This window comes from Brienomyrus brachyistius, chromosome 21 (genome assembly GCF_023856365.1).
Source record: "Brienomyrus brachyistius isolate T26 chromosome 21, BBRACH_0.4, whole genome shotgun sequence".
Lineage (NCBI taxonomy): Eukaryota > Metazoa > Chordata > Actinopteri > Osteoglossiformes > Mormyridae > Brienomyrus > Brienomyrus brachyistius.
In genome coordinates, this window is record NC_064553.1 from 4,272,774 (window position 1) to 4,300,591 (window position 27,818).

At 48.0% G+C, this 27,818-nt stretch overlaps 1 protein-coding gene across 2 annotated transcripts; it reads left to right on the plus strand.

Moving 5' to 3' along the window:
- pld1a (phospholipase D1a) lies at window positions 1–27,321 on the plus strand. Of its 2 annotated transcripts, none has more exons than XM_048988450.1 (26): window positions 1–87; window positions 9,190–9,338; window positions 9,573–9,748; window positions 9,903–10,045; window positions 10,191–10,302; window positions 10,568–10,633; window positions 11,030–11,088; window positions 11,250–11,342; window positions 11,588–11,740; window positions 12,085–12,234; window positions 13,420–13,503; window positions 14,930–15,011; window positions 15,532–15,642; window positions 15,855–16,040; window positions 16,306–16,510; window positions 17,535–17,663; window positions 17,954–18,072; window positions 18,319–18,432; window positions 18,702–18,812; window positions 18,900–18,988; window positions 20,338–20,451; window positions 21,737–21,786; window positions 23,110–23,244; window positions 25,398–25,551; window positions 25,629–25,746; window positions 26,163–27,321. In XM_048988450.1, exons 2-26 carry the CDS (start codon window positions 9,209–9,211, stop codon window positions 26,385–26,387), a joined length of 3,108 nt encoding a protein of 1,035 aa, XP_048844407.1. In that variant the 5' UTR covers window positions 1–87; window positions 9,190–9,208; the 3' UTR covers window positions 26,388–27,321. The 2 variants fall into 2 exon arrangements, with proteins under 2 accessions (XP_048844407.1, XP_048844406.1); XM_048988449.1 differs by lacking the exon at window positions 1–87 and adding an exon at window positions 1,302–1,576.
- Window positions 27,322–27,818: the final 497 nt, after the last annotated feature.

Here is a 27,818-nt window from a genome sequence, read left to right on the forward strand (position 1 = left end):
TACACAAGTCAGATGTAGGTGTGTGAGCGTTGTGAGAAGCAAAGTCGCTCGTGGCTATCATCCCGTTCGGGAGGCTGGGGATTTTCGGTAAGGAAATGAAATGTCGGCTCGTCAAGACTTAATTGCTTTTTTTGTTATGCGTCGCATAACCGCGTCAGAATGTTTCCCATCCGCTGTCGCTGTAACGACCATGGGGTAGGCGAGACGAGCAATGAAGTTAACAACGTTACTTTAATCGTTCACCGTTTATTTTAGTAGCCGCGGTGCATCTCTGATTTACTCACTAATGTTTTACTCTTTGTTTGCCTCGGCTGTTTCTCGGAGCCATGACCTCTGGACGGCACTGGAACAGATACAGTGCTGGTGTTGCTGATTGTACTGGCTGAGGTGCAGCATTTTGATGTCTCTGAGATCAGTAGCGACTCCCGCAATCCCACTGTCGCTTGTCTGAGGACAGACAGCCCATTTGAGCTATTGTCATAGATTCCACGGGATCAGGTTCCTGAGCATAAAGGTGGAAAACTGAAACGATATGTGTTGATTCACGGCTTCCATAACTAGGGGGGCTTGTGTTCGATTTTCATGGTTTTGAGAGCTAGTGACCGCAAGTCATATAGCCGATCTCTCCCATCACATACTGGTGAATCGATCCCATCAAGCACCCAGAGACTATGGGGCTCTTAGGCATCATTTTGTGATTTATAACCCCGTCACCAGTGCGAACGGGCTGAGGTCCTTGGGGACCCCCAGACAGGCCTCATTCTTTGTTCCCTCCCAGTTCCTAACGCACCTGCACCAGGTAGCTGATGTTCTTGGGAGCTAGAAGGGAGCAAAAATGTGAATTGTCTGCAGTCCCTAAGGACTGGGTTGGAAAACACTGGACCTACAGCCACTCAAGGATGTCCAACCTACCAGGGGAGCTCTCCGAGCACTATGGTGCACTATGGGCTGTGACCCTATAGGCGGTTTGGTCGGTTGATCGCAGCTTTGACGTGCCTCCGCAGCTCCGTGCTTAGAGCGTTCTGAGGCGTGACACTAATTACTCATTATTATCTCCGTCATCAAAGATGGTGAAAGCCTTTGGCTTCATCAGTCTCTTTTGAAGTGAAGTGACTGACCTTGCATATTTCTCCTTCATTGTTCTTTCTTTTAGCTGTGAATTTTTCCTTTGGGAAGAGAAAAAGCATTTAGGGAGAGAGAGATTCTTCAAATCTTTCCGCGTTCTGGGGAGCGAGAGATATAATGACTCCCAAATCGAAAGGAAGTTCACAGTCTCTCCATATATGTCTGAAGCCTTTTGGTCTGCCCTGCCTTGTGATAGGGGGCAACGGAGTCTCCACCCATTTCACCCTGATTGGCTGAGCAGGGGAGAGTGACGCAGCAAGGGCCCCGCCCCTCCCAAAGGAGTCGGCACTTCCACCTTCCACTTCCAGCTCACTGCCCAGCTGCCAGTAGTCGGGAGTTTTTTCGCGTGTGTTTATTTGTTTGCGCGAGACAGCGTGTGCGTGCCTCTGTACCTACCAGCATGTAAGAAAACCGGCAGACCATATGGGACTCTGGTGCACACAGGAAACAGGTCAGTAAAGAGACTTGGCTTTTACATTTTCAGCTCTGTCTCTGTTACCATTCTATATTTGTTCCTGCGGGTTGCGGACAGCCGGGGAAAGAGTGCTGCTGGGGTGAACTTCTGGGGGGTGGGAGCAGGAAGGGGTAGATCGTTTGTTTGGCGGTGCCTGTGGACCCCCCTTCACAAGCGACTCTGTCCCTCCTTGGGAGGTGGGATTCTTACACCAGTGCTGGAATGTCTGAGTCTCATGTGAATGAAGAAACGTATCTCAGCTCCGAGCCTGTGAACCCGCGTCAGACCGAAAGGCTTGTTTTTATACAGACTCCGCCAAACCAGAAAGTTCTAACAGCTCTACCTGTCCTGCCGTTGTATGTCACCTGTTCCTTCTTACTGCACCATCTTACCTGCAAGGCTTCTTGCATTCCAGCCATCTCTTCACATGACTGAATTTACCAAGTCTATAATTACCTTCTTACCCGCGTAATATTTAATGACTTTATGTCAAGATGCAATTCGATATTCAGGTTAAGTATTGTGTGCTACTGAATTTGCCACTTGTTAATGATTAGTTAATGAGTTAATTAAGAGTATGCCGTCCAAGCGGGTCAGAGGAGCAGTTTTTGGTCCGTGTGCTTTCTTGGTGCGTTTGTCATGTGTGGTATTCCTGCCATGGTACTTCCTCTGGACAGTAGTGTTTTAATAATTAACCTTTGAACCTTCCAACACTCAGATCTAACAGCAGGTTTGGTGCAGTCATCTGAACGGGAAGCACATTCGAGGTCCTCTATCCTGTTACTCAGTTTTGGTTCAGATGTCAGTGGTGGGTCTTTGAGGAACGTGGTCCCCTAGTTCGGGTCGTGGATTTAATCAGTGATATGACACGCATATTCTCTGATGAGGAATCACAAACCGTATATAAAAGGTAACTCCACACTCTCAGGAGTATTGCTGCCCCCCCCCCCCCACCAAGCCGCACAGTTTCCGAAGGCACACACTCCCATGTCTGCTTTAACGGTAAATTCCACACCTTTCATTTTTTAAAAACGGGTCGTATCTTTGCATATTTGCCGGGGGGGTCAGTGTGGTTGCATGGAGCTCGTCATGTTTTCCTACACAGCACCACCCGTCGTTTGCAGTTGGGCTGTGAATTCATGACGGCTGAAGGAGTTACAGCGAATGATTCATTTCAGTTATTGCCTCAGCACGGGTCGGAGGGGGGGGGTCAGCGGGCAGTGGCTACTGTCATTTATTATTCTCGTGACACCCAGTTGCACCAACCCCCCCCCCCCCCCCCCACCCTCTCCAGCTGTGACAGCCAGCCCGCCCTCGGCTCTCCGTGCCAGGAACAGGTCTGGAAGTAACCGGGTGGGTGGGCACGGGGGGGCAGGGCCCCGTACGTCAAACTCCTACCGATGATGACACTGCGCCATCACACATTCCCGCAGGACACATGACGCACGCCCGGCCCGGTTTTATGGAGGACTTGTGTGGTGAATCCAGTACGGCTTGCTGTCACAGAGTTCCCCCCCCTTAAACCACTATCAGTTATTTACTGCAGGGATACAGTATTTGGGGGGGGGATGATGCAATGGTAATCCAAGATTCTTTATTGGCCATAAGCGACAGGTGCATTGGAAAGCATACTGGCTCAGTCATACTCAGTTACAAAAGGCAGTGCAGAAACAATACAGACATTGTAAAGACAATATAATATAAGAGAAGAGTGCAGAAACAATACAGATGGTGCATAATAGCATGTGCGAGTACAAAAAAACAATACAAAACAGTGCAAAACTGGATATGTGGCCAGTGTTTGATAAAGTGGGAGCAGAGCTACTCCTGCTAGCATTTGAAGCGAATAGAAGACGGTGATTCTCACAGACGTGTTAGCGGACAGTAAAACAAACAAAGAAAGATCGCACATAGTAAGTCATGCTGTACACCGTGTGAAGGGTAAATAAGTGTGTCTCTGGGTTTGCGTCACCGTCCCTGTCCAAACCCAGCATCGCCTTTACAGAGCCCACCCTTCTGCAGTGGGACCGCACTGTAACTGGTCTCTCTTCATGTTACGGCTCAGGTGCAACTCGGTTCCTGTGTGTCGGTGGAGAAGCACCGGTGGTTTGAGGTGTAAAGGTGTAAAGCCTTCACCAGGGCCCCGACAGGACTGGATTGGTCGAACTTAGTTTGGCAATTCTTTCATGCAGTGAGATAACTAAGCCACTTTGAATTTAATCAATGTGATGAGTGAGGCCAACTAGAAGCAGATGGCCCCTCTTCAACATTAAACTAACTTCACCATGACCTCAGTCTGGCAACATTCAGTCATGATTATGTTTTTCCACTAGAAGATTATATAGTGTGGTTTTAAAGCGACATTTAGCTCCCAGCGTAGTCTTTACTTTGAGTGGCCCAAAAAAACAATTTAGCACAAATGGTCTTTTAGCCAGTGACTGTAAGCACAACAGCCTGTCTGTTACATTCATGACTTTCGGCAGTCTTATTTTGAACCTTTTTCCCCCGAGCTGTGTCCTCGGTTTGGGGAACACCGATTGTTCAGAAATCTGTGACGGACGTTTGCGAGTTTTGCTGCCTAGAGATTAGAATTTCAGGATGAGATATTTCCGAATGGATGAAGGCACATACTCAGACTCACTGTCAGCGTCACTCTCTATGAGGCGTCAATAACCAGCCGCTAAGCCAAAAGGTTAGTCAGCATCAGCTGTAATTGCTTTTGGTACATTGCATCGTGGCATCCGTGGAGCTTCCTGGTTTCTGTATCGATGTTGACCTGCTCGGCCCATGGGGAGCAAGCAGACCTTTGAGACAGCTTAGGATTCCCAAAAACCTTGAGTGTCACGCTTCAGAATGCCGAGAATTCCGGCGGGACTGTCTGGGCGGAACGTTTGCCATGAGCGCCTCGTCCCTCAGCAGCCCGTCCACAGTCACCTGAGAGGGTAGCGTGGTAGGACTTAGCTTAGAGATAAATTGGGGGCAATTCTAGTATTTCACCTGTAGGTGGCTTTACCCTCTGAATCAAAAAGATTTGCTGAGCGGGAGGTATGAAATGTGTTTGAGAATTATGGGACAAATCACAAAATGGTTTGAGAAGAATTATTTTCCGGGCGGCTAGACGGCTTATGGAACGAGCCTCATGCATTACGGCCTGCTGGAACATTTGGCCTGCTGTCTGGGAAAAGCCGTGCCTGGTGAGTTGCAGTCCTGCTCAGACTTGTCGTTAGGGCAGGGTGTGCGGAGGTGGCCCGGCCAGCTGAGACGCAACCTGCCGCAACGGATGACACCACTGGCGTAACGTCATCTGCGCCGCTCAGGGCTGGGTGTCCTGTTTTTCCAAGCCGGATTGGTTGCTGGGAATAGCACGTGCGTGAAGGATCCATTGTGTAAGTGTGTAACCGCCCTGCTGCCAAGAAAAGAGAAAACAACTTTCAACAGAACGATCCATTTGTGACGACACCAGCGAGTCTGTGGATAGACCGTAATCTAAGTGAGGAGACAAGGAAATTACAGGCAGCAGGAACACCAAAGTCCACAGCCCCCCCTCCCCCGGTTGTCTTCCTGCTGGCTCTTTAGCACCATCAGCAGAAAGCCCAGTTTAGGAGGAGGGGTGGGAACTATTCTTAAGGATGGTCCTGCACGGTCCCACACTGTCATGAAAACACCCCAGACAACAGCTCTGAAGGAATGTTGTCTATAACCCCGAGCCACGTGTCTATTATGCAGGTTAACAGCTGCCTCTGCTGTCGGGGGGAGGGGGCAGGCAGGGGGTGGGTGGTTGGGAGAGAGTTCCCGCAGGGAGGTGCAGAAAAGGCGTGGTGTCTGATATCTGACGCCTCTCCCTTACAATCTTCTCCCTACTTCCCTACTTGCTTTCCATGTCACTGGATATTCACTGGCTGGCAAACAGTTTTGTGCTTCCAGTGGGCTAGATTTGTGGGCAGGTGGGCGGACGGTTCCGGCAGCGACTCTGTTTACAGAAAGTACTCCAGAAAGCAGTAATGCGTTTCTCTGAATTCGGAGGTTATGCAAACCGATCCGTCTTCTGTTACCAGATGGAAAGCAACTCTCATAACAATGCCCCAGCAACACCAGCCCATAATTTAGTGGGAACATCAGTGAGGAGTTTCCAGTTTGCAGTGGTGATACCAGACCCCACTGTGAAGTCATTCCTTGTCAGTTTCGGAGATTCCAGAGAAATTCCGTGCGATTCTTGAGTTTGGAATGTAAGGTGACCAAGCGGACAGCTGGAACTCAGCCTGCTGTTGGGAGCTCAGTGTTTACCTCGGAAGGTCTTCTGCCTTTTACCGTGGACACCAGCTTCGATCTCGTAGCAATTAAGGCTCCCAGAGTGTCAGAGTTTCGTTGGCCAGTGCTACACTGGATGACTGCCCCGTCAATGACCCCCACAATCTACCGTAGTGCTTATTATGGGATGTAAAAAAAACATGAACCATAGCTAAATTACAAAACCATAATCCTTTAGTGGTCTCTCCTGCAAGTACCTGGTCAAGGCATTAGCATAAATTAATCAATTGCCTTGTTGCGGAGTTCAGTGGAATTCAAAGGGGCAGTTCACCCCAAATCTAAAAAAAAGGTTTTAATACTATCTATCCAAATAGGTCAGGGCTGGGCAATCTTATCTGCAAAGGACCAGTGTGTATGCAGGTTTTTGGGATAATCTTTAGGTCAGCTGTTCAAACCCAGGTGTGAGGACTCGTCAGGCAATCAGTCCTCTAAATGCTAATTAGTGAGCTGCAGCAAAAATCCACAAACGCACCGGCCTTTTCTGGATAAGACTGTTCACCCCATATCTAGGTTGTTCTGCTGGGACTTCCCTAGTTTTGGAGATATCACCCATAGAAATGTCGGGCTTATCTCAAATATGATGGGACCGAATGGCATTCGTTCTGCGGTGATTAAAGCATGAGTACCCCAATGAGTTATTCTACGCAGGGATACGATTGGTCTGTGGAGGTCGGTAGAAGAAAATAGTTCCTGGATTATCTTGGGTAACCGGGTTATGATTTCTGGTAAGAAACCCTCCACAAATTGCTCAACAAACTGAGTAACTGTGGAGTGGGCACTTCTATCTGCTCCTCGACGTTGAATTTTCTCAGAAATGGATCGCGGAGTGGATGCCATTGTGAAATTTGCTGATGACACAGCGGCAGTCAGACTGATCTCAAATGTCGATGAGTGGTGACTGATTGGTGTAGTGATAACAATCTGGCACTGAGCACCAGCAAGACAAAGGAAATCATCACAGACTTCTGGAGAACAAAGAAGACGGAATGCCTCCGCTCAACGTTTATGGTGATGAAGTTCAACCTGTGAAGAGTTCCTGGGAGTTTAATGCTGCACTCCATTTCCCTTGCAAGTCGGAGCTGGGAATGACGTCACACCTGAGTTAGCTGCATTCCAGTACAGCAAGTCGGAAAGCCATTTAGCAATACCAGGGATCGGTTTCAAAAAGCATGATTTCTTGCTTAGCCGGATAACTTGTCCGATTCAATGTACCTCAGTTTAAATGGCCTTTATCTTCGTTTGCTGAATTTAACTTATCTTAAATCTGACATGTTATCCAGCTAAGCAAGAAATCCTGCTTAATGAAACAGGCCCCAGTTCTAGTCCAGTGAATTGTTAGCCATTGATAGCAATATCAGTTGATAACACGTTACTCGGTATTTTGTGCATAAAAACATCATAGCAACATGTCCACAGATAGCGGTTGGACAGTACTGTGTATACAACCAACTGAATGAGACACAAATAAGACACAAGTGTTATCCCCGTGTGATAGTAAGTGCAGCATTTTCTTGGCCCACGGAGCTCAGGCCACAGAATTCCCCAGCAGGGCCGAATTCCTCTTGGTCGACAGGATGTGCTCTACGCCAACCTCCAACCCCCTCCCAGCTCAACTCCGGCCGTTTGGGAGCTGCTCTCAGTTTCCAGCTGAACTTAGATATTTATGGATTCTCCTTGCACGTCCCAGAACTTGAGGGGTGTACTACCAAGCGTGTTTACAATCTAAGCAATATATTCTCGAGGTTTTACGTCCATGTTTTGGGTACCAAGAATCACAACTCACTTTTAAACTACTTATATCATCATAATGATTTGCGCTTTACTCCTAACCTGCTCCAACCAGGCTGAAGCACAGGATTGTAGCCTAAATCAGGAATAAGTCTTGCCCTTTCCCCAAAAACATAGCCTATAAGAGCCCTTTGATAATATGAATGGAAGCTGCCACTGATTGTCATGTGATCCCAGGCAAAGAAACATTAAGGAACACCAAGGTTTTTATCTCAATACTGATATTCGGTTCTGGCCCCTTCAGTTCTTTGTTCCAGTACTGATATTTGTTATTGGAGGTTGTTTCTGCGGGTATGATTTGCCAAGGGTGGGTATTAGTTTGAATCCATTTTGTTCAAAGGTGACATGTCATGTCATGTCTTGTGTTACTTGGCTTGCTTTACTCCACACTGGTAATGTTCCAAATCTTGCTAATCTCCTCTCTAGCTAAGCCCCAGACCTTGCTGTGTTATAAGTTTATGTTATCCGCTTGTTCCATGCTTGCTAAGTCCCAAAGTTATATGACATACAAGTTATGTTGCAACCTAGTTATGATCACCACCTTTTCTGCTCTATTCTTGGAAAATGTATGACTCTATATCTATTATGGGGACGTCTGAGTTGATGGAGCAGCCTACCGGTGTAGAATAAGGTGTTTCCCGTTCTGAAAACCCCCCGCTTTTTTATTATTTATTTGGCTAGCAGACTCATGCGGGCTTTCACACAGAGGTGCTTTATTTTGTCCCGCTATCTCTGAAGCGGCTGTGATATGAAAGGTGACCTGTTCGCTTCGTCTAGCTTTGATGTGAGGCAGCGACCTGTTGGTCACGTGACCCCTCCCATAAATCAGGTGGCAGCTCTGACTTGAAAAGACAGGTGATCAGCATGCGTGTGCAGAGGCTGGGAAGAGGCTGTGTCGGCTGCAGGGATACAGAATAACGTGCAAAAGAATGAAATAGACAATTTATAAATACTGTTTAAAACGTGTGAGGAAGTTGCAAGGATCTAATGCTCCCGGTGGGGGCTGTTGCAGAGGAGTTATGCAGCTCCAGGCCCCAGGGAGGTAGGATCAGTAGCATCGTTAGGTCCGATCAGTTGGGGCTATAACCCCGCTGCCAATCTTCCTTCAAAAAAAATTAAAGCCCTTGCTAAACTTGATTAAATCCCTGATATAATGCTCCTGGGTAGAACCTCCTGTGGTGCTCGATGGAGCCCCTTCATTATATAAGCTTCCTGCTGACGGAGGTGTTGAGGGTGCAATGCGAAGGGTGGGAGGCGTCATCTAGGGTGGCAACATTTCTGCGGCGTCCTTTAGTCGGCCACAGTCACCAGGGAGTCCAGCCTGAGTCCCGGCATCGACCGGGCCCTCCCAATGCGCGTTTTTGCAGAAATGCTCCGCAGACGATGGACGAAAATATCTCAGGTTGGACGTTTTCATTTGCTGGGTTTGGTTGATGTACGTGAGACTGCGACATCGCCCGGGTTCTGTAGGAACTTTTTGCTTAGAGATGGATGCCGCTCCGCCCTTCCACCAGGTGCCCCCTCACCGCCAGGATGAGTAAAGAGATGTCATACCAGACAGATGGGGTAGACATGAGTGACATCACCGAGAACCTGGACACCCGCGACCTTGCTGTCGAAGAGGTGGAGGAGGACTTTGACGAGAGCACGGTCAACCATGCAGGTCAGTAATGGCTGCTGTTGGTGGAGCAGAGCCATAGGAAGTAGGACATTAATCAGGTGTTTGGAAGATGGCGGTTTATGGTACTTTATTGTAGGTTTTTGGTTGATCTGGTGCAAGGAATTGGCTTGGTATAGGGATGACGGGGCAGTGGGCGTGGTCAGAGAGCATCCTATTACACCACTGGCCGTCCGCTCTTCCCTGACATGCTGTGTCTTCACCTGATCTCTCTCCCAGGGGAGGTTCTGATCCCGTTTTCTTCGGTGTATGAGACCTTGGGCCTTAAGGACCCGGATGCCAGGATTTATCTGTCTACCTTACCCATCACTGCCCGAATCTTGGAGGTGGAGAGATTCACGTGTGCGCAGGACCGTTTCCGAGACCGCATCCGACACCGCAGGAGCGTGACCAAGGTTGGAGACACAAAGACACGCCTGTGACATAACTTCCACAGCGCCACCTACTGCCCTTGTGAAATATAACGTCTACATACTGGCACAGCGAACCATGCAGCCCAGAAATGGCTTTCTGTCACATGTTCCCTGAAGTGTGACATTCTGCTCGCAGGTGCTGCCGGCTGTCTTCAGGATCGAGCTACGGCACGGGAACTTTACCTGGATCGTGAAGAGGAAAGAGAAGCACTTTCTGGAGCTCCATCGAGAGCTCCTACGATACAAAGCCTTCCTGAGGATCCCTCTTCCCTCTCGCAGGTGAGCGCCCCCTGAAGGCGCCAATCCATTATGCCAATCCATAATCTACGCACTTCTTAAAGGTTCTCTCTAAACCGACATGTTAAAGGTTTCAGCTTTATTGTATGTGACCACTTTCCCTCTCCATCCTCGTCTTCCTCAATAGTCACACCGTGCAGAGGAAGAGCATCAAGCGAGGCGAAGCACGACTGATGCCCAACCTGCCCAAGGGTGGGAATGATGAGCTGGTCCGGGAAGAGCAGGTTTCCAGCAGAAAGGTCAGTCCACCCTCACCCACCCGCCCCAAACCTGACACAAAAGCCTACAGTGATGTTAAATAATCTCCATTCATAAAAATCTGCTTTAGCTCACTGTGACATTATGTGATCACCTGGATCACGGTGGTTTTAATGAAAACAATAATGGCAATTCTTTATACTCTGTATCGTTTTGGTTTCTCTGGTTCTAACAATGGATGGAATGCATCAATTCCTCACAGGAATTCTCTCTGTAACAGCCCTCCTTTTATTTATTTTTTTTTAGAAACAACTAGAGGACTACCTAAACAACTTGCTGAAAATGTCTGTCTACAGAAAATACCACGCTACAGTAAGATGCTTTATTTGAATGCTAGCAAAATAATCACATTTAATTAACTGACCAATTGACCTCTGTGATGGGCAGAGGTGGCAATTTCAGGTCCAGAAAGTAAAAATCCAGACCATGATTTACTTTCAACCAATCAGATGAGTCCTCTGTGAGTGTTACTATTTATGCCCAACTGGTTGGTTGAAAGTAAACCATGGTCTGGATTTTTACTTTCTGGACCTGAAATTGCCACCTCTGGCGATGGGCTGGTGCTCCATCCTGGGTTATTCCCTGTGTTGTGCCTGTAGATGGACAAATTGACCATGAGCAGACCAAACAGTGACCTTGGATTTGAAGTGCTTCTCACTGTCTGTGATGCTTTGGCGTCTTACGGAAGATCTGTTTCTCGCCTTTTAGATGGAGTTCATTGATGTGAGCCAGATGTCCTTCATCCATGAACTGGGGCCAAAGGGCTTGTAAGGAGTCTGTTAGTTTGCCTTGGGTCATGTTGAACTCTCTGAAATCTCTGTATTTCTTCTGGGAATATGGAAGTCAAATCGATGTCCAAAAAAATCATTTAATTCATGTTGACGAGCACCCACTGTTGCCCATCCAGCTTTGCCTGTGTTTCTCACAGGGAGGGGATGATCTCCAAGCGTTCTGGGGGCCACCATATCCCAGGGCTTAACTGTGGAGGCCGGAGCAAGGTCTGCTACCATTGGTCCAAACGGTGGGTGTTCTGAGCACGTCCATGGTGTGGGTTCTGCTTAGGTTCCTGGTAGAGTCTACGCTCTTATTTGCTGAGTTAGTCTAACACAGTTCCCAAGAAGGCAGAACTTTGATTGGAGGTGCATCCATAAGCTGCCCTTGAATGCTTCTCCCAACACCACACACACACTGACACGCTACAGCATATTAACATTAACACATACATCTCCTTCTGTGACCTTCACCCGTCACTGACTCCATTTGTAGGTGGCTGGTGGTCAAAGACTCCTTCTTGATGTACATGAAGCCTGACACTGGGGCTATTTCCTTTGTCCTCCTGGTGGACAAAGAGTTCACCATCAAAATGGATTCCAAGGACACCGAGACGAAGCATGGCATCCGGATTGACAGCCTGTCCAGGTGCGTGCCGGAGGACAGTGTCAGCGTGTCCTTTCTTGCCTGTCAGATGTGTGGGTGAATGTATCAGATAGTGTGTCTGCATCTGTTTGATAAGCTTGATGATTTTCTGTTGCAGATCTTCCAGTTCATAGAGGGTTGCCCCTCCTTTACCCTTTATTCTGTCATACTTCCGTATTGAATCATTTACTTTTACTCTAACATTACTTGCATCCAGACACCTGGATTTTTTTTTTATCTCCTTCACGAATGAACGTGAAGCCCACGTGTGCAATTTAAGAGGGTCTGGCCTGCGTGGGTGGGAGAAGGGTGGGCTCCCTAACCACGGTTGGCCATGATCCCTGCAGAACTCTACTGCTGAAGTTTACCAGCTTCCGTCAGGCGCGCTGGTGGGGTCAAGCCATCGAGACGTTTGTGCGCAAGCATGGGCGGGCCTTCTTGAGGGAGCACCGGTTTGGCTCCTTCGCCAGGCAGGAGGAGAACATCCCGGCCAAATGGTAACCAGCCCTCCAACCTAGCCGGTGTCCTGCATGTAACTGTCACCCAAAACTCCCTGACCAAACTATATGCATCACTTAAGAGACTCATGATAGTTTCACTTACACAAAAATGTACTGAGGGCAGAAGGAAAAATGATTGATTCAGTGACCTAACCAATCAGATTGTAGAGGAGGTGGGACCAACCAATCGCATGTCTTGGTCCTGCCTCCTCTAGTTGCTTGGACCCAACTTCTCTACAATCTGATTGGTTAATGCCCTGGACCAATAATTTTCCCTTCTGCCCTCAGAACATTTTGTTGTCAGCAAAGCTCCCAGCAGCACTCAAGGGAGCGTCTACTATCAACAGAAGTACATTCATTCAGTATAATGTTACAATTTGTGAGAATTAGTGGGCCAAGTGGTGACATGGGTGACATGAGCTCTTCTGAGCTATACAAACACTTTCACTTTCCCTGGGTTGGCCATCCGATACTTTCATTACCCAGAGTGCCGAGACGGACAAGGAGACTTTTACTTTAATGAGGTCTCGGTGTCATGGGGTTGGGAATTAATGGCGACCCCCCCCTCCAATAAATAAAGAAAAGCGTGCCTGAAGAGAGACGTGTAGGTCTCCCTGGTGCACGAGTTTAATGGATCCCTGCTATGTTGCTTGCAAAAAATAAAATTACTGGTGTCCATTTTAAACGCCTCCTGATTTTTACAGCGAATGTGTTAACACTGAAACTGAGAATGCGGTTCCTCTGGACGTTGCATGTGTTAATTCATACCTGTAAATAAGATAATAATTAGAAGACCAGGAATGGAACAAGGGAGACCAAGTTTAATGACCAGATATCTTCACGCGCGGTTGGGCGCCTCCCTGTGTTGTCGTGGGGTTTCCTCTGGGTTCTCTGGTTTCCCCCTACAGTCCAAACACACGCTAAGGTGGATTGGCGCCCCATCCTGGGTTATTCCCATGCAGTTTTTATCTATCCACCAGGCCCTAAATCTGGACCTCAGGCCATAGGTATGAATTACTGTCACTGTGATGACTGTCTTAACTGTGGTCAGTCTGTCTGCATTTCGACGCGACAACTTCTTTCGATCCATTTGCACAAGGGTGTAGGTCATAAAGCTGAAAGTCGTTCGATCCCCTCTGGTCCCGAACACCGGTAAACGACAAAACCGCCGTCTCACCCCAGGTATGTCAACGGGAAGACCTACATGGAGGACGTCGCCGAGGCTCTGGAGGCAGCCAAAGAGGAGATCTTCATCACAGACTGGTGGTATGTAAGCTGGAAACGTGGGGGGTGTTTCGGGTATGGGGGGGGGAGCAGCCTGACGGGTCTTCTACCATCCTGCTCTGGAGAGAGAAATGAAATTCAAGCTGTCAATTGTAAGCGCTTAGGGAAGGAAAGAGGGGATGATGATGGCCATGATATCACTGAGGCGGGGGAGCTGGCTGTGACAGGCGGATATCTGAATGGATCTTGCAAAATTTCTGAATTTGTTTGTTTGTGGACAGCACAGCAAATTATGGCCTACAGGAGCGGTTTAGACTTCGCTGCCTCTTCACAGCACTAAAAGCATGGAGCATCTTTATTAAAGGAGACAGCGAGTGACGGAAGGGTTGGGGAGGAGGACAGGCAGCCATGGAAATGGAAGCTGAGCAATTCGGATCCTCTGAGGATCCCTCCAGGGAAGCAGCAGGAGCCCTGGCACCGGGAACCGGGGCAGGAAAAAGCGCTCTCTGTTCCTCACAGATTCCACATTCAGGCTGCTGGAAACGGACCTTTAGCAACAGGCTGCCCATTGAGTGGCCCGGGCTCTGTTACTGGAGGGGGTGGGGGGTTAGGGAGGGAGGGAGAGACAGAGAGGGGGAATGAGAGAGGTAGAACAGAATGGGTGAGAAAGAGGAAGGGAGTAGGAGAGAGAGGAGGGGGGGATAGAGGGAGAGTGAGAGGACAGAATGAGAGAGGGAGGAGAGAAAGAGAGAGAGGAGGATAGAGAGCAAGGGAGAGAGAGGGAGTGAGAACAGAATGAGTGAAAGAGAATGAGCAAGAGAGACGGAAAGTGAGAAAAATAAAGTAAAACAGAGAAAGAATTAAGTCAGAGAAAGAGAGTGAGAGTCACGAAGAACCGCAGCTATAACTCAGGCCCTCTGAGGACGAGAGCGGCAGCCCAGGCGGCGGCTGGAATGAAAATCCTGGCACAAATCACTTTTAAAACCGCAAAATGAGCTCACGGTGAATTAGAGGAGGGGCACAGGAAACTCGGGAGGTCTGAAGCCTGCCCCAGCCCTGCTGAAAATCTGCAGCGTTTCACTGCATTTCTGAAATCCAATTTATAAAATGTACATCACTGCCTATCTTTCCGTGTTTATCAACCCAGGGATGCTTAAACAGTCCACATTTTTGCTCCCTTCCAAAGCTCTCAACCAGACACAAACATTGAATACTTGGTACTGTTGTGCTGGGAGCTAGGAGAGAGCAAAAATGTGGACTGCGGCTTGAGGAACACTGTGGTCATGGTTGCTAAGACCAGGATGCTAAGCCCAGGTATATATTTTCATGAGATACAAAACTTTGATGGTTCTATACTGGTAATTTGAGTTAAGCCTGATGCCTCCTTTTGAAATATCCCGATCGCTAATCTCTGGAAGTGTGGGCGTGAGTTCCAGAGCCTGACGCTGCGTTGCTTTGGTCTGCCCAGGCTCAGTCCGGAGATCTTCCTGAAGAGGCCAGTGGTGGAGGGTAACCACTGGCGGTTGGACTGCGTGCTGAAGCGCAAGGCGGTGAGTGTGGCGGCCCGCAGCCAGGGCGGGCTGGATCAATCGGCACCAGAACAGATGTTCGGCCTGGGAGGAGACTTCGGGGACGTTGCATAAGGCTAACGCCTATTTTTATTAAGGCATAACCCATGACGATTAAACAAGGCAGCTCCGCTTTTCAGGGCTCGAAATGCCAGAGCAGTAAATATGATAGTAGCTGTACAGAGGACGAATAACCTTACATCAAGGTGTCAGTTTTATATCTAACCCCATTTTATAGATAAACAATACCATTTAAGCCAGTGTTTCCCAATCCAGTTCTTGGGGGCCTGCAGACAGTGCAGTTTTTGCTAAAATGTTGACTGTCTAGCAGGGAGCTGGGAGGGAGCAAAAACTGTCTGAGTGTCTCATCGGATCGGGTTGGGAAACACTGATTTAAGCGGTCAACACTAATTGCAGCAGATTTGGTACTTGAAGTGGTCTCCTGGCGCTCAGTCCTTTGGGTCTTTAAGTTTTGTATCATGGCATCTGCTCTCTCTTGTAGCAAGAAGGTGTCCGGATCTTCGTGATGCTGTACAAGGAGGTGGAGCTTGCTCTGGGAATCAACAGCGAGTACAGCAAGCGAACCCTGATGCGCCTTCACCCCAACATCAAGGTACCACAACTGGCTGGATAGCAAGGATGGGGGCCCGCGGTACCTGGAGTCGATAAGAACAGGAAAATGAACCACTGTATTTGGCTTATGCATGATACTATTGTTGAGTCACTCTTTAAGGTGTGTGAAGTGGGAAGTGTGTGAGCAGGTGACCTTGTCTTCATTAAAGAGTGTTGATTGTGATTGAAACCCCCCCCCCCCCCCCCCCCAAGGTGATGCGGCATCCGGACCACGTCTCCTCCAGCGTCTACCTGTGGGCGCACCACGAGAAGATTGTGGTCATCGACCAGTCAGTGGCCTTCGTGGGCGGGATCGACCTGGCGTATGGCCGCTGGGATGACCGCGAGCACCGGCTGACAGACGTGGGGAGCGTGACGCGTGCCTCGTGCGCTGAGCAGGTGGGGGTCACGGGGCCTTGCTGGATGATGTGGCCTGCAGCTCTGATTCACGGTGCTGTCATATGTTTACTGCCTTTTCAAATCTCCCATGAACATCAGTGGCTGGTCTCATCTTCAGATCACTAGTTAAACCCCTATAATACTTGCGGTTGCTGTGAAAAGGTGATGCAGGTCGTATGTCAGACTTATGCATTTGACATTAGTTTCATGTCTAACTTTTTCCTAATCAACCATAGAGCCCACTGTGTCTTCTCCTATTTTGCAGCAATTCAATGCTGTCATCAACACATCACTCGACAGCGCCCCCTCCAGTAAGGGTAAAGCCTCCAGCTCAAATGACATCAAGCACCCGTCCAAGCTGAAGGGTGTAAGCAGAACCCGCAGGTCCCGCTTCAGTCTCTACAGGCACCTGCACAGACACACGCGGCACCTTGGAGGCAGCATCAGCAGCCTGGAGAGCTCTGAGGAAAGTACGTTCCTGGGCTCCGCTGACTGCTCTGAGACACTGCTGACCCCTCTATGACGTGGCTGATTCCTCTGGGATGCTGCTTGTCACTTTATGATGTGACTGATCGCTCTAGGATGCTGCCAATCATTCCTAGTTATGGCTGATTGCGCTGGGATGCTGGCCATCCCTCTTTACTATGGCTGACCCTCTGGGATGCTGCTGATCCTACTTTGATGTGGCTAATCCCTCTGGGATGCTGCTCATCCCATTAAGACACTGCTCTTCCCTCTTTGCTGTGGCTGATCCCTCTGGGATATTGGTGATCCCTGTGGGATGCTGCTCACCCCCCATTTGACATGGTTCATCCTGACCCATACCCACACGCGGGGATTTCTGTGCTGTTCTCTAGCTCCGATTCAGTGTGTGTGTGTGTGTGCGTGCATATGTGTGCTTGGATGGCTCAGGTTTGCTTGACCAGAAAGGAACATACTGATTTTCACTCCACTCTTAATTACTGCGACAGGGGGGACCTATGGAGCTGCAGTATTGAGGCTGTTTTTGCTGGTATCTGCCCCTTGTCCATCTTCACGTTCCATTAACACTAAGAGTGCAGCGTCCTCCCGTCTCTGTACTCACCTGCGGCTCTTTGACAATGAACGATCCCTATCGGTCACCTTCATTAGCTCAGTGAGTCAGGCAGCCGTCACTGTGTCTATGCGATGCATCTCTGCCCTCATTGCTCTGGCATCGGCTGCTTTGGGCTGCCCCTTTACTTGCTGTTATGTGCTGTGTATAGCAGGCCTTACCATGGCATCCATTTTTTTTTTTTTTTATATAGTGTAGCCCTGTCATGTCCGTCTATGATGCTTGATTACTTTTATTGCGTTTTTGAAAAATCTTTTCTACGCTTTGGGGGCAGCAGTAAATTTTAAGGCCTGCTGTGTTAAAATTTAATAACTGCACTTTTGTTTATAGTCGTTTATAACGGCAGAAGATTGTAGGCCTGATGTGTTGTCCTACTCCTCTCGTCCCGCCCCCCCCTTCAGAAACAGGATCCATGCGCAGCCTGCAGACAGGTGTGGGAGAGCTGATGGGAAACACGCGATTCTGGCATGGGAAGGACTACTGCAACTTCGTGTACAAGGACTGGATCCAGCTGGAGAAGCCTTTTGACGGTAGGCCTGGCCTGTGGAGCACTATAATGGCAGTTTGGGTCACTTCTGCCGACCCAGCCCAGTTGGGGCCACCCTGTTTGCCTCCGGAGTCCCCTTGTCTTCATTCACAGCTTACTTTATGATTCAATGCAGTTAAAGGACAATCAGTAAATTGGTTTGAACCGTGATGAGGTCTGTCTCAGCTTGTCACAAGAAGAGATACCAAAGAACGTGCCACATCGGCTTCTCCAGGTCACATGTCATTTCCACCTGGCCTGGTGACACTGAGATTCTGACCCCTCCCCCCCCAGACTTCATCAACAGGTACACCACTCCCAGAATGCCCTGGCATGACATCGCCTCCGTGGTCCACGGGAAAGCTGCCCGGGATGTAGCACGGCACTTCATCCAGCGCTGGAACTTCACCAAGGTTGGCAGGAGATCGCAGTCAAAGCTGTTTTATTTTATTAGTCCTTGTGATCTACGACTTGCTCTTAATCTCCAACTTACATTTATACTCTGCTGTATTTCCACCAGTATAGTTCCCGTTAAAATAGCTGCACCAATTCTGACGATCGGTTTCGAAGTAAACGTCATCCAGAGGTCAGTTGGTGACCCTCTTTTTCACTGGTGCATTATGATTTATGCATGAATTCTCTGTCCCGCCCTCTGTCAGATCATGAAGCCGAAGTACAGATCGCTGTCCTACCCTTTCCTGCTGCCCAAGTCACACAGCACCGCTAACGAGCTGAGCCACCAGGTGCCAGGCTGCGTCAACACTAAAGTGCAGGTACTACGTGCCAGCAGCGCCGGCGGGAGGGTTCCCAGACATGAGTTTGTCCACAGGCGCTCATGGGAATTTTACTTGCACAAAAATGTTCAGAATGGAAAATGATTGGTTCAGAGAGAGAACCAATCAGATTGTAGAGGAAGTGGACCCAAGCAACTAGAGGAGGCAGGACTGTGAAGATATGCTCACAGTGATCCACAGCAGCGATGTTCAGTGTCACAGTCCCACACAATCGTTACATCGATGTGAACGTCTTGTACGATCTGTAGGTTCTCCGATCTGCCTCGGATTGGTCGGCTGGCATCAAGTACCACGAAGAGTCGATTCACAATGCCTATGTCCAGGTGATCGCTAAGAGCAAGCACTTCATCTACATTGAGGTACGTTAGCACGTTGCGGGGGGTGGTGATGGAGTGGGCTGGGTGCATCTGTCCAGGTCTGTAAAGGTATTTTCTCTCCTCCTTTAGAACCAGTTTTTCATAAGCTGTGCTGACAACAGGCAAGTTCACAACAAGATTGGGGAAGCCATCATAGAAAGGATCATCAGGGCTTACAAGTGAGTTTTGTCCACAGTGACTGTAATATCTAGGATTAAATCTCTAAAGTAAAATGCCGGTGTTTGTGGTGCTATTTTCAGGATTATGTGCGTCTCAGTGGATTGTGTATCTGAGCTTATTTTAAGAAGGATATAGGTTCAAATCCCGTGGCCGGCAGAGTAATCCTGTCACCAATGGACCCTTTAGCAAAGCCCTTAACCCCCCCTGGGATTGTTGGCAGACTCTGCTCTCTGACCCAAAACCTATTTGTATATGTGTCTTTGACTCTTGATGGGAAAGCTTGATGGGATATGCAAAGGCGATATGAATAAAATACTGTGGTCTGGCTCTCGCTTCTGTGTTGGGTGTTAGTGAATTCCGGTCCGGAAAGGTGCTGTTTGGTCCACCTTAGAATGCTGTGCATCTATATCCACAACAAATATTGATAATACTTCACTTAAAGCACTCACGTATAATGCATTATAGATACATTCATAATGCATTATAATGCATTCATAAAGTATTATAAACATGGCTGTTTATAAAAAGACAACACATTAAAGCCATGGGTATTATGCATTATGAAAGGTCTTTGAAGCTCTCATCTATAATGCACAATAAATAATTGACCATTATAATGCATTATGAAGGTATCCATAATGCATTAAGATGACTGCTTTAAGTGTTACTCAAATATATAACTATTTCAAGCATTAAATTTATATTCTTACTGGCTCAGCTACAGCTTCTAGGAGTTATTTCCTGGGGTTTCCGGATCTCTCTCTATTTTCTACCGTCTGGTCATTTTATTTATTTTTTTATGAATTCCACCCCTGCCCCTCCCTCCTCATATTCTTCCCTCCAAATTCAGGCTGCTGTTCTCTTTACCCTTCATGAGCTTAATGCTGCTTGGGGTGTCTGACCCCCAACGCCAAGCTCAGCTCTGCTTGTGGTTTGAGAAACGGCTCTCTGTGCTTCATAATCGCATCGGAAGCAGGAGCTGGGTCTCGCTCTCTCGTGAACTTTGACCTTTTCCCGCTGTGGCTGGCTGCCATTTGCATATTCTGGCGCCACGGTAACATGAGTCTAATGACTCTATTGTTGCGAGGGATTTTCCTGATCCTAACAATATTTTCATTCATTCCCACGCTTCCTTCCTTTCTTGACAGTGTTATTTCTGTAATTTATATAAGAAAATGGGTGACGCACAGACGCATGTGCAACAGAGGGCTATCGTCCGAGTGATCGGACAGCTGGACCCGTCCACCAGACGAGCAGGGCAGCTGTCTCACTATATCTGGCCTCCTTTGGATTTTAGGTTTTCTAGGTGTCACATAGGCCATGACCTTTGACCTCTGTATTTTACCAGGGAGAACAAGAAGTTCCGAGTCTATGTGGTGACACCGCTGTTGCCCGGGTTCGAGGGAGACATCAACACGGGGGGAGGCCATGCCATCCAGGCCGTCATGCACTTTAACTACAGGTGAGGATGATGAGGGTGAGGAAGATCGTAGTATTGGATCGGTGGACATATAGGATTGGAGCTGTAGGATTCATTGTGCATCATTAATTTTGTGAAGGATAACCTGATGAGTGAAATTTAAGGAATGGGAATTAATCTGGGATGGTATCATCCTTGGCCGAGGGAATGTCGCCCTCTACTGGCCACCCAGGAGAACAACTGCAAAGCATTCTTATCTGAGCGGCAACCTGCAAGAGAGGCTTTGCGTTGCATTCTGGGAAACACGTAGACTGCTTTAAGGTGGCCAGAAAAACAGGATCCCTGATCAACTTGTTTAGTGTAAAGGCATTTTCTTTCAGCTTGTGGCGCACATCGGTCAGGGAGGAGAGTAAATCTCACACGGTAAAAACAACATGACTCCCAGTGCCTTTTTAAACAGGCACTTCCTGGGGCAGTGGGGAAGTAAATGTAATATTTCCCACATGCATGGGCAGTCACACTTTCTTATCTGAATCCGCAGGCAGTAGATTTAAACACCGTTTTGTTGCGTTACAGAATAACTGAGGCAATTTCAAAGGTGACTGTGGACCAAAACAAACACTGCAACGTTTTTCTAAAAGTGGCTCTGCTCTGTCACAAGCAATGTTGTGTTGTTTTGTGGGCCTGGATCAGTTTATATTCACTGGGTTTCTTCCAGGTGCATTTTGGCGGGCTAGAGGGGTTATATTTGGGCAGGGCTGGGGGGGTAGGGGGCAGGGGTAATATCCCTGTGACTGTCCAGTGTGAAAAGACCCCCAATTTCCTGGCTGGATTTCTCGGCTTGTGAGAGCGCTACACCTGCAAATGCAGGGATTGCATATCCCGGAATGACGCTTAAGCAGCCTTCCTGAGAGGCTTGGACCATCTCACTGCCCCCCACAGAAGGAGGATCCAGCCGGATCTGGGGTGGGGGGGTCTATTCTGACCCGCATACACATGTAATTTCAGAAAGTGCTTGTATTACAGAGTGTTGTATTATGAAATACTTCCTGGATTTCCTGAGGTCTGAGGTGGGGATCCCCGTCTCTCTTCGTCCATCCTGAGAATCAAGTCGCAATATTAAATTCCAACTTGTGCCCCTTCTGCCACTTAACCACCCCCCCCCTCTGTAGACTGAGTGTGTCTAGAATCTTCTCAGTTCCTGAGCCTGGAGGTTCTAGCCTTGGAGACACAGGACACGAGTCGGGGGGGCACCCATCCATCACTGGCCAAATTTGACATTTACACTCCTGATCCATTGTGAGTTTGTTTTCTGTTTTCCTTACAGGACTATGATAAAAGGTGATTACTCCATTATTTCCCAGCTGAAGAAAGAAAGTAAGTTGTTGATATCTTGCGCGTCCGTGTTCGTTTTCCAATTAAGCTGCGAAGTGACCACAATGTGCTTGTTCTGAATGGGTGTTACTTGTGGGCTGGTGTGTAGTGCAGCAAGTTACGAATCTGATTGGTTCAGAGAGATGACCAATCAGATTGCAGAGGAAGTGGGCCGCTGAAGTAATCGTGTCACGCATGGGACTTGAGCGAGGCCCTTAACCTTAGGGGCGCCAGATTGTATCGGACACCTAAATAGAGATGCGGCTTTTCTTCTTTCAGTTCAATGCCACCTCAATAGATCCAGCTCCTTCACATCATTTACGTACATTTACAGTATGGATGTCATTTTCCACCACATGCAACCCGAGCTGGACCTTGGGTGATATACTGTACCATATGTGATGCCGGATAATCTAGGACTGAGGGTAGCAGTCCTTCTGGCATGCATCTCCTGGCGTGTCAGTCATGATGGCAGCCAATCAGATAGCCCCATCACTGCAGGGGGGGCTGGGAATCAAAACAATCAACAGCCGTGACATTTTTCAGAATGATGGCGCTTTGTGATTGAGGCAGATGTGAGCTGATCTGTTTTTAAGGAACGCAAGGGGGCAGGGGGATCAAAAAGTGGGGGGGGTGCTTGTTTATCTGAACTCCCCACACATAACTTTAAATTCATCTCATATGGGTTTGTTTCTCCATGTAAGATGGTTCCTCTGGTGTGAATTTTAAACTTAGGACAAAACATTCGGACGGTGGGCCGTTTGTCCCTTTACAGGTTACAAACCGGTGACTCAGAAGGTTGCCAGTTTGAATCCTGGATGAAGCTTTGCACTCACAGATGTTTGCTTGTATGACCTTAAAAATGAGCACATGGTGGAGGGGGGGCGGTTATAAAACACATTCTGATGTACCTGGTCTCATACTTGTGCAAAGAACGAATGAGGCTTCATTTCATTCATGGGTAGAAGGAGCTTCTGGTGATCCTGGTCGTTTCGGTGCCACCTTGACAGTGTGTTGTGAGTGGTAGCTGAGGTCTGACCTCAGGCGTACCTGTGTACAGAAATGCCAGTGTTTCTGTCTGCGGCTCCGGGCTTTATGGGATTTGGCTCCGCCTTGGGACCATTCCTCATAGCTCTGTGTGTACTGGTGATAGATGGGGGCCTGATCATGTGATATGGGGAGAGGGTCATGTGAGGGACTCTGACATCCTCGGATAGGGATTCTTGTGGGAGTGGTTTATACCGTTGTCTCTATGGTGTGAGTGGATTAACTTTGTCTCCTGCAGTGTGGGACCAGTGAACTGACTCGATCTGCTCTTCCCTGCAGTGGGGGACCAGTGGATTAACTACATCTCCTTCGGGGGCTTGCGGACCCATGCCGAACTGGAGGGCCGACTGGTGACGGAGCTCATCTACGTGCACAGCAAGATGCTCATCGTCGACGACAACACCGTCATCATCGGTGAGGGCGTGGATCGAGAGGCTGTCGGGAAATGGGCTTGTGGTTCGTTATTTCGCCATTGCAGTAGAACGAGAAAGGCCGGGTCAGAACCATGATTTAAAAGTACTACTTCTGTGTGAAATCTGTCAGTCAAGAAACTCAAGGCGAACACACACACGCACGGGTTTGTAATTATATCTTTGTGGGGACTCTACATTCATTTCTATGGGAAAACCTCTAATCCCAACAAGACGACGTTAAGCCCCACCCAGCCCCAACATTAACCATAAGTAACGAAACAAAATACAGGATTTTATACTTTTTTAGCTTTTTTGATTGTAGTCACGGATTTGAATAAAATTGAGTTTCCCCTTTTAGGGACTGAAGCAATGGTCCCCACAACATACAAATAGCAGGTTTTTAATCCCATTGTGGGGACATTAGGTAATATATACATGGCCACATGCACACACACACAGCATTACCTAGAGTAACCATGCTGCACTGCGCATGTACAAATTTGTTTCATATTTCATTTGAAAAAGGAAATTCTTCCATTCCCATTCCATCCCCTGTATTTTTATGCATTTTTCCTTCATGTGCTATGTTTAGTTCTTGGTTGTGATACTCTTGCACCCCCTGGTGCTTAGTTGAGGCACTGCACGTGGTAATGTTTGGATTAGCACTTCAAAGTGATCTATTCATATATCTATTCATTTGATGTTTTGATACTTCCTGAATCAGCTTGCAGTGTCAACAATGCTAATGGCAAAGATACTGAAACAGAAATCAGGGGCGACTCTTCTCCTGTATCGCAGGCAGCAGCACAGTCATAATCTCTCTCTCCTTCTGTCTCTCTGGAGCTACACAAATCACACAGTGTCCTGGCCGCCAATTCAAGGGGCTCGAGTGTCCAAATATGACTTATTTTTACCCTTTACCTTCAGACGGTACTTAAGTGGGGGAACGTTTTTGCAGCTAAGCCCAAGCTGCTAGTCAGACCAAGACAATGAGGACGAAAAATACACCTTCAGTCTCGCATCAGCAGGTCACCTCCATCCCAACTGCTCCTCACCTCCATCTGAGCTGCTCCTCACCTCCATCTGAGCTGCTCCTCACCCCCATCTGAGCTGCTCCTCACCCACATCCCAGCCGCTTCTCACCCCCATTCCAGGTCCCACAGTAACATTATCATCAGAAATCTTCATAACAAGAATGCTGAAAAGTATTGTTTTATAATAAAATATATATCCTACAGACATGCTGTTCAGCCATGAACCCATGACCTTTCAGGCTAAAGTGAGTTTTATTGTTATTCTTAGTTGTAGCTTTGGTATGATGTTCTCAGAACATCACAATAACTACATACTTTGAATATTTCCCAACCTTAATCATAACATTCGATAAACGCTGCTACACCTAGCATTGTTAACTGGGCTAGCATTTGGGCAAGCATCGCGGCGCTCTCTGGGGCGGGGGGCATGGCTGCCCCGGCGTGCGGTAGCATCATGGACCTGGACATCCATCTGGTTCACCTATCCCTCATTACCATTAATTGTAATTGAGTTCTGTCATCTCTCACCCCAAGACCTCAAGTCCCAGCCCTCAGCTGCAACCCTGGTCCCTTTTTAACTGGGTTTTTGAAAGACTGACTTGTATTTTTTTCTGTTCCTGTCCCCAAATCAAACCCCCGTCCCTTCCTGTCATCCCCGGGTCCCTCGGTGCTCCTCGCTGTACTGCCTGGAGCGGGCATCTCTCTCTGTGCACTCCTGCCTCCGGAAGCCTGGCACTGCTGGCGGGCACATCTCTCACAAGCAACAAACAACATGAATAAATAAAATAACAGACTCACCAGGTTGTCATAATTACTATAAATACTGACTGCAGATGAAAGACTCTGGATGAAGTGAAAGCAATCTCAATGAAGACAGGTAATGGTACTTAATACATTTCTGGAATCAGATTAGTGTGGATTCCTTAGGTGCCAGATCTTACCGTCATTGAATTAGCCTGCTGTCGGACTGAATCACCCGGTCAAAGACACGCAAGGGAACAAAATGGCCACGAGCATTATCTCAATCTTCATTCTCCTGCGTCATTCTCCAGGGAAGTCGATTTGCTACAGTCCACTGGTTCCCTTTGTGGTGACATTGACTGGGGGGGGGTTGTTCCAGGTTCGGCCAACATCAATGACCGCAGCATGCTGGGAAAGCGTGATAGCGAGGTGGCGCTCATCGTGGAAGACACAGAGATGGTGGACTCGGTGATGGATGGACAGGAGTACAGGGCCGGAAAGTTCAGCCTGCAGTTGAGGCTGGAGTGTTTCAGGCAAGTTCTCGGAGGGATTCTGAGGGAGAGGCACGAAGCAAGTAGACACCAACAAACTCACTCTACTTGCCCCACAGGATGATCCTCGGCGCCTTCACAGACTCCACCATCGACGTGACGGATCCCATCAGCGATCGCTTCTACAAGGAGGTCTGGATGGTCATATCAGCTCGTAATGCCACAATTTATGAAAAGGTACTCCTCGCTTAGTCTTGCAGCTCAACACCGGGCTAAATTAGTATTAGCATTCGGTGTTAAATGACGTAATATTGTAGAACAGGGGTCGGCCATCTTATCCGCAAAGGGCCAGTGTGTATGCAGGATTTCGGGGCAACCTTTAAGTCAGTTGTTCAAACCCAGATGTGAGGACCCTTCAGCTTATCAGTCCTTTAAATGGTAATCTACTGTAATTAGGGAGTTGCAGTGAAAAATTGCATAAACACTGGTCTTTTCCGGTTAAGATTGCCCACCTCTGTTCTAGAACATTTTATATTGAGTATTCAAAGATGATCCATAGAATATTCTGGAATATTTTGTACTAGCTGAACATACAAAATACAACCCATGGCTTTGGTGTTGATGACACGGTGCCTCTCCACGTTTTCGCCCAGGTGTTTCGCTGTCTGCCCTCCAGCGACGTGCGGAACATGCAGGAGATGGAGAATTACTTGTGCAAACTGGGTCTGGACAAGACAGATCCAGCTCGGGCTCAGGAGGAGCTGAAGAAGATCCGCGGTTTTCTGGTCCAGTTTCCACTTAACTTCCTGAGCGAGCAGAACCTTCTACCCCCAGTCGGCTCCAAAGAGGCTATGGTCCCCATGGAGACGTGGACCTGAAGCCCACTGAATGTCCAGGACCAAGACTAACAGCCCAGGGCTGCTGTCACCATGGCGCATTCGCGGTGACTGTTCTGGAAACCGCTGAGTGTGTTTACAGCACGGCCCTGAACTTCCAGTGGGTGGCGCTGTCTGACACCCATTGCGGCACGTCCGGAACAAGCGTGCTCACACTCGCAGGTTTTTACACCTCCTGCACTCTTCCTCTCACCAAACTATGTGATAAGCCATTTCCTAAAGACAGTAACACCTTGTAATTACGGAATTAAATGTGCGTCTCCGATATTAATCTATGGTTAAGTTACAGTGCCAAAGCTCTTTTTATTCAAGCTCTTAATAGGTCTTTTAAAAAGGAATTAAGTGCCTCTTTAGAAGCGCAGTAAAACTGAAGTGTATAATATGAAAAGGTGGACATAGGTTGCCCTACACTCAATAAATCCCTTCTTCCCGTGGGAATCTGAATTCCGTGGTCCAAGAGAGAAGCAGAACACAGAGGCTGTCAGCGGTCATCTGTCAATCCACTCCGCTACATTAATGATATTTTAAAGCTTTTAAAGCTTCATGTATGACCTCTGCCTTGAGGAACAAGACGAGGAATACCTCCCTCCCCAATCGTGTTTGGACAATCTCCAACCTGGCGGGGGGGGGGGGGGGTCAGGATACTATGACACTGGACTCTCTTGGTATGTCAGCGATGAGGTTCCTACCTGGCGTCCACTTGCAGTACCCCTACCGAGCAGACAGAGGGCGTCCCTCTTTCAGGTTTTAATCTGGCTCTGTGCCACTGTTTTCGCTCCTGACGTTAGACCAGAAAGCACCCTGTGTTTTTTAGTTATTTATCTTTGCACAGGCCACTCAAGGTTTCCCACGTTCGCCGTTCTCTGTGCAACCTATGCAGAAATGAAAACATTCATTAAATTTTATACTGCAATTACATTATTATTATTATTTTGGGGTTGGCATTCTCTCCCGTTTTAACTCAGGTTGCCCATGACCCAAGCCAGCTTAGATGTATGTATGAATTATATTAACATCAAGGCATATTTTTCCCTGCCAGATCTTTCTTCTCTCCCCAAAGTATCACACCAACCAACTCTGAGCTGGCTGACTCTTCCAATGTCATCTTTTGTTTAATTTACCCCAGTGATAATTTATAACTTTTATGTTGATTGATTTCAGAATCTCGTCATTTTATGTGTTCCTCACAAGGACTGACAGCTGACTTGGTCCTTGCAAAACAGACCATTGACACATAAATATATGAATAAAAAATCACCCTGAATGCAGTGTGTAAGGAATGTGACACTTGGCGCAGCTGGTCAGGAGGCCAGTGGATGGATATGTGGTAGGTAAGAGGCAGGTGGGCGCGATTGTATGAACAGAGGTGGGTAATTCCGGTCCAGAGGGTAAAAGTCCAGACCAAGATTTTGT